At 34.6% G+C, this 7,538-nt stretch overlaps 1 protein-coding gene across 1 annotated transcript in view; it reads right to left on the bottom strand.

Moving 5' to 3' along the window:
• Window positions 1-725: 725 nt before the first annotated feature.
• Window positions 726-7,538, bottom strand: part of LOC106872975 (eukaryotic peptide chain release factor subunit 1) — a 35,011-nt gene continuing 28,198 nt past the window's right edge. The window contains exons 9-11 of the mRNA XM_014920161.2: window positions 2,576-2,648; window positions 2,058-2,132; window positions 726-1,173 (exon numbers count right to left, since the gene is read on the bottom strand). Of these exons, the coding sequence (XP_014775647.1) occupies window positions 1,088-1,173; window positions 2,058-2,132; window positions 2,576-2,648 (234 nt within the window). The 3' untranslated portion in view covers window positions 726-1,087. The remainder of the gene's footprint in view (window positions 1,174-2,057; window positions 2,133-2,575; window positions 2,649-7,538) is intronic.

The raw sequence follows: 7,538 nt of genomic DNA, 5'->3' as shown, positions 1-7,538 counted from the left end.
ACATCTTGCCAATGCCAACCAGCTGAGAGTTTAGATGTGGGAAGACAAAATTGAAATAAAGCAGCAAAGCAAAGTATTCTCAGAAAAATTCAAAGACTTATAGAATTCTTCAGGATAGGTTTCTAAAATAAATTAAGATGAGGAATAGTCACTAACAAACTGCAGAGGAATTTCCATATGGATTTTAGGATGGTAAATGGCTCTTGCTAGATGCCAACAACGATCTTGACACAAACATGTCATAGTGGTACACTGCCTATTACACTTACAAGTCAGACACCCACTCAGAGTGAACATCATTTGATTCCTTTTCATAACAATCTTGCAGTCTTATGAACAACCCTAATAAACAATCTATGATAAAAGATAAAATTCATCGTATATAAAATACATATATACATATGTAGGTCATATCATTTCAATTTTCCTAAGCTTTAAAAAGATTTAAATCTAACAAGAAATCAAGATGTCTATATATCAAGCTTCTTTATGATCAGAATGAATGAGTGAAAAGGTTTGGAAACAAGCAGTGACCACATGCATGCACACACACACAAAAACATATCAGAAGCATGTCATTTACAGAAATCAGACCAGTTTCTCATTTTTCTTCATTCTTGCCAAGAAATTTTTGTTATGTATGAAATAAAAAATTTCAAGCCAACATATTACTTGGCATCTCATAAGTGATAAAAGAAAATAAAAAAAAAATAAACACAATGAAATAACTGAAAATAAACTATATAAATTCATTATATAATAGAAATTTAGTCCAAATCAGTACTTAATTGTATTGAAAAGAATATATTTCATTATGGGTGCTATCCTTTCAGTGACATGTATCATTAAAGCCAAAGCTTTTGTCCGGCCACTGCTGTGTTGAAAATAAGAGCGGTTAGAAAATGAAAAATGTTCCAGACAGAGATGATATCTAAACAGATTTGGAAAGGAGGAAGAAGAAATAGGGGCTGACAGTCGTATGTTTGAGATGTGCTGTGTAGTACTTCTCACAGCAACTGCGCAAACACATGTGGCCAAGCAGCAAGTGGACGTGACACCAGCACAACACATTGCTGAAACTAAATCTTCAGTAATCTTCAAGATCAAAATCTTCATCATAACCATCTTCGTGTACCTCCAAAATATTGAAGTCTACTTGGTACCGCAAAATGGCTGAAAGAGAAAAAAAAAGGTTATTCTGTATGTGGAAAACATAGTACACTGCAGGTTAGTCAAATTTTAATAAATTTCAATTTCTCGTACTATTTTTGCCTTTATATATTACTTGTTCTACATACATTCCAGTTCAAATGAAAAATGCAATAATATGCACATTTCTTCAGTACAGCTGCTTTTCTGTTATTTATCCCAGGGGAATATTTATTTATTTATTTATAATTCATTTTATGAACAGATATTTAAACAAAATTTAAATAATTGTACATTTCATTAAATTAACTTGTAATCAGAATAGTTTCGGCAAATACATTCTTATAGGAATAACAAAACATAGTTGCTTTATGTAACCAGTCAAAACTCACAATTATTTTAGAAATTAAAACAGAAGAATGGTTCAGAAATATATTCACAAGGTTAACCAATTTTTAAAAAAATGGAATTAAAATAGGGTTATCAAATATTATTCACTTTTATTCCTCAATCAAATAAACCATTTTGGAAAACTCACAAATTACATTAGGCATTTCTCAGCAATTTAAAAAAAAAAAATGCTAATTTTTTTACAACTCGTGCATAATAGTGTAAAAATTACTGCATTGGCAAATAAAACAGTCCATGATTAGCTGAGGAGGCCAAATATTGAAACATGTCTGGAGCTGTCTGCCATACTTACTATAATTAGTAAGATAACATTAGTCATTGAGTTCATTTCATCTTTTCTTCCCTCCCAAGTTTTTGGTAGCAGAATGAAGGAACTTAACCAAGTCTTGTATAAAGGAACCCTCCCACAATCTTCAACTAAAACAATGTCTGTAGTTCATTGTCTTGTAGGACTGTCTACTCCACTCCAGATTTTAAATTCAAGGTTCTCAACTTACCTCCAATACCACCAAAACCTTTCACAAATTGTGCACCTTCCTGGGACTTGTCTGTAATTATTTCCAATGTGGCACCTATTAAAACATAAAAAAGGAAACAATAAGATCATTTCCTTTGAGGCGTTGAATGAGAATAACATAACTATGCTCCTAGCATTACATATTTTCTTCATATAACTTATTTCCTTATACCAAAGCCAGTTTCTCAACTAAAGATATTTTGGAATGATTGGTAAATTGTCCTCAGCTCCAGCACTATATAAACCGAAATATAAAAATCTTTCCTTACACAAATATACAACTTTTCAGATTTCATAATATATAGTGCAGGAAATTTGGAACACAAATAATGCAGTAAATAATATCATCATCAGATTTTATTTCTTAAAGTACAAACAAAACATTAATAAACTTATTTCTTAAAGCATCATCTAATAATTATGCTAACTAACAAAAATATTCTCTCTGAACTAAATCATTAAATTAGATTTAAAGAAAAAAAGAAATAAAACTCTTACCAAAGTTTTTATAATTATTTGCAAACCATTCAAGAAGAGGCATTTGGTCCACTAATTCCAACTCAACTCCCGTCTGAAAAGTAAAGTAAAATATTTAACAAAACTCTTTCATATATGGTTAACAGAGAAAAAAATATCATTAAAAAATACCTAATAAATACAGAAGTAATACCCAGAGAAGGAAGTTATGGAAAGTGAAAGAGCTTTCAGTCAAATGTAGGTTCACAGAAGTATTAGTTAAGATATATGATGAGGAGATTGAGACTTATAACAGAGAGGTCAACTGAAACATTATGAGATAATCTGCTGCTAGCTGCAGACCAAATCTGTGGATGGAATAATGTTCCAACTGAACAGATGTCAGACATGGTGGTGGAACAGCAAAGTAGATAGAGCTGTAAAAATTAAACGGGCAGCCTAGAAGGATAACAATATCAGATAGCTAATGAGAAACTAGATGTCTGGAATATGGAGAAAGGAAATGAGCTGAAAGTATGAGGATTGCCAATGTTCTACAAGAGGGGTCTGAGGCCTGATTGCAATGTAGTGTAAATCAAGATATTTTTGAGAAAAATACATACAGAATGACAGAAATGCACCTGCCACATTATTGCTACACAGACAGACTTGGAAATGTTATAACAAAAAATTACTGAATGAGGAGAATACACAAGAAAGAGAGAACCTACTTTAAATAAACTCAACAGAAGGATCAGCTATTGAAGTTGACAGTTATATAACTATATAGTTAAAGCACAATGAAGGATATGAAGGCATCTACATCATCAAGGAGAGTAGGTAAGATGCTGAAAATATGAGAAAGAGGGCTCATGCTAAATGACTGGTGTAACACTATTATCATCATCAACTACTACAAACGAAATTTGCAGTGGATGATGATAGTGTTATACCAGTCAACTAACAAGACAGCAACTTGATATAGAACAGGTTATAAAAGTTATATCATAACTGATGAGAAAGAGATGAGATGCAATTCAAATTTGTAGCAGAAAATGGTACTGCCAGTGATGTCTTAGAAATAGAACAAGAACTTTTAGCTAAGTGAAAACCATTCTACCTAACATTCACTGACCTATACAAAGGTTTTAACAGGGTACCAAAGTCTATAGTCTCAAGAAAACTGAGTGTAGATGAATGACTTGAGAAAATCATGTTAAGTCATGTAAAGAGATGCTGTGAACAAGATGAGATAGCAAGGAATGTAGTATGCAGGCAAGTACCTACCAGGGCTCAATTCTCAACCACTTCCTGTTTGTTATAAGTCTCCAGGCTATAACAAAAGGGTTTAAAACCAACTATCTGTGGAAACTATTGTATACTAATATCTAGACTTCATCTGTCAAGGAATTTTTTTTAAACTCCAAACATGAAAGCAAAGCCTAAATTGAAAGATGAAATAAACCTTGCAAAGAGGTAACATAGTTCAAATGAGCAGGAAAGAATGTAATACACTAAAACATTAGAGAGATGACCATATTGAATATGCAGAAAAGTGACATATGAGTGCATAAGAAATGCAGTGGGATTAGAGAAACTGACAAAGAAAGATTTCATATGTAGCAGATGAACAAGAATAGTAATGCTTAGTAGGCTCCCTAGAGGCAGTTGATAGCTTCTGTTATCAAGCTAACCAAAACAGCTGTGGAGGAATATATTCCCAAAGCATAATATATATAACGGGGTGGAAAAAGTCCTGGGAGCTATTACCTCCGACGGCAACACAAGAATTCTCTCTCTGAATGAAGGGCAGATTGTATGATGCTTGTGTACGAAGTGCGATGTTGCATGGTAACAAAACCTGAGCATCCATGGGGAGGATGTGCAAAGGCTGGAAAGAAATGAAGTGAGTGTGCACTGATAAATGTATAATGTTAGTGTGCATGAGCAACAGCATAAATGAACCGAGAAAAAGACAGGATTAAAGGGAATCAGATGCAGTATGCAAGAGAGAAAAATGTGTTAATAAAGAAGTGATGCATGTAGAGGATAAAAACTGACTGATGGAGTGAGCAGTAATCCAAAAGAAGAAGAGGAAGCTGAAGGAAGATGGAAAAGGGTCATTGTGCTTGAGAAGACTCTTCTAACCCATACAAACAGAAAAATGAATGTAAAAATTATCAATGGCAATAAGACCAATCCTTTAATCGGAAATTGCAATTTTACTAAAATTATACTTTTTTTATTTATTACTAATTCCAATTGGTCACCAATGTTACATTATCATATTCATGGGTGTTTGTTAATAATACCAACCCCAGTTCTTTTGTCTGATATTTATTGTCATTGTAAAGTGGAACAGTGAAATTGACATGAGAGGAAAAGGAGGGTCATTTTGCTCACCTCCAATTATCAATGTTTTTGCATCTGATATAAGCCACATCACAACTATCCACTGTAAGCAACAGCTTTTAGACAATACTGCAACTCCTGCAAGACCACCATCCAAAATGCAAAGGTTGGCAGAGCCTGCCTCTCAAACTGCAACCAATCATTTTGCTCTAATCTCTTGTTGAGAGGATCTGCTAACTTTGCAGAATTTTCCTTTGCCTTACTTCTCAACCAAGACGGTCCTCTAGGTGGTACTCTTGCTCAGAAATTTGCTGCCTACATTGCATCAAACTCCTAACTGTACAGAATCAGAACCCCCCCTCAAATATCCCTTTCTATACCACTATTCTTACACACACACACCATGTGCTAATAAGGGAGTCCTGAGCAGCAAGAAAGAGCTCCTAAATCTTCCTTAAATAATCCTACTGTCTTGAAAGGTAGTTACATACAAAAAAGTTTAAGCATTATTGAATACATCAAAGAAGACAACAGACTGGCCATGGCTAGAAAGCCAACAGAACAAATTTTGGACACATATTTCTCTCACAAGTGTGAATACCATCAGGGAGAGCAGAAGCTACACCTCTGCATCAATCAGCTAAAGTTCTTACAAAAAGCCTTCAAAATACATACAAACTCCACCAAACAACACTTACAAATAATCCAGAAAAATACAGTGACAATAAAAACAAGTGGTACCTTAACTCCCTACAGTCACAGGTTTGTATGAATACTTTTAAAAATAAACATTTCATACAGAAAAATAAATTGTGTAAACAAATTTTTTTTTTTTAATTCTGCATTACAACACTAATGACATTAAAAAAAACCTTTATGGAACTAAGTGTTCATCATCACTCACAACATTCATGTAGCAATAGTTTAGGAAACATTCTTTCACCAAAACACCAAATAACAACTATTCGAAATTTTACTCAAATCAGACCAAGCAGACACTTTAACAACAGAAAAGATCCTATAACATAATTTTTAAAACAAACTTGCATTCAATAGATATCACAAATGACATTCATCAACTAACAGGAAACAACACTACACTAGAAACTGTATAAAACTAGCAACATGAAGCACATTAATATAATAAACATATACATACCACTACCAACCTCACCAACTGTCCCACCAGGTTGCACCCCAACCAGCTACAGCACTTTAACACTCTCACAAACACCATCATTGGGGAGACTTCAATGCACTCAACACCTCCTGGTTTTCAAATAGTACAGATAACAAGAGAGGTGATGTAATATCATTGCAACTCGACTCTCTTTACACCCACACCAACATACACATATATACATCACCAAACTAACTGCACCTCTTCCCTAGACATCACCTGCTCTCCATGCTTAGCTACCACATTCACCTGACAAACAATTCCCCAACTAATTTCAGACCACCTACTATTTGCACATCAATGAAAAAAAGCAAAGACACATTTACAAAATTAGAAAGCTCAATGGAGAAGATTCTGTCATGAAGCAAATACAAGGTTTACAGAATTCAGCAGCAATACAATCTCCAATCACAGACACTGCCACACATAGATTATAAATTTATATCTAAAAATCACATCCCATTTTGGCAAATTCAACATTTCAGTAAAAAAATAGCTAACCTCATAATAACTAGAGACAAACTCAAACACCAAATCTACACAACCACCAAACTAATGATAAAACACTATACAGAGTAATAAGCAATATCAATAACAGTGGTCACACTAGAGCTCATGTCACAATAACAACCTTAATAATTCATCCCCATCAGCTATTTCTCAGTTGCCAAAAACTACACAAAGACACTAACACAAAGAATTTGCATCTTCCATCAAGATCGTGATTCTGACCCATTTCTTTTATGAAAGCCCCCTAAATTCAAAAGCCTCAGCCAAACAAATCTACATTTAAAACACCTCACACCTACAGGAATCACTGCACTTAACATCTAAGACTACTCTTACCTACACTGTCAAATTTTCACAATCTTGTCAGGGATTAGACAAATGATCAAACATAATCCTTGACATCACCAACTGATACATTCCCCTCTCTAAATCACGTGTTCAGATAATACAAGATGGCTTCACCCCATCCCACCCATGCAATTCTAAATACCATTAACACCAGAACAAATTTCCAGCTCCGCTCCTCACTATTTACTCATACAAAAGATACTCAAAACCAGTAAACTATATGTAAGACAGCCAAGCCTATCATCATCATCATCATCGTTTAACGTCCGCTTTCCATGCTAGCATGGGTTGGACGATTTGACTGAGGACTGGTGAAACCGGATGGCAACACCAGGCTCCAATCTAAATTTGGCAGAGTTTCTACAGCTGGATGCCCTTCCTAACGCCAACCACTCAGAGAGTGTAGTAGGTGCTTTTACGTGTCACCCGCACGAAGGTCAGTCAGGCGATACTGGCAACGGCCACGCTCCTACACTTCTACAACCTATTTACCAAATGGATTACCACAGAGGTTGCTCCTCTCACTCAGTTTTCCAACATATACCTTCACAACATTCCTACATAATATAACATAAACAGACTCATACACAGACACCACCGCACTCATATCTTCAT

This window comes from Octopus bimaculoides, chromosome 2 (genome assembly GCF_001194135.2).
Source record: "Octopus bimaculoides isolate UCB-OBI-ISO-001 chromosome 2, ASM119413v2, whole genome shotgun sequence".
In the NCBI taxonomy this organism is placed as follows: Eukaryota; Metazoa; Mollusca; class Cephalopoda; order Octopoda; family Octopodidae; genus Octopus; species Octopus bimaculoides.
The sequence above is the reverse complement of the archived record's forward strand: the minus strand, read 5'-3'. Positions and strand labels throughout refer to the sequence as shown.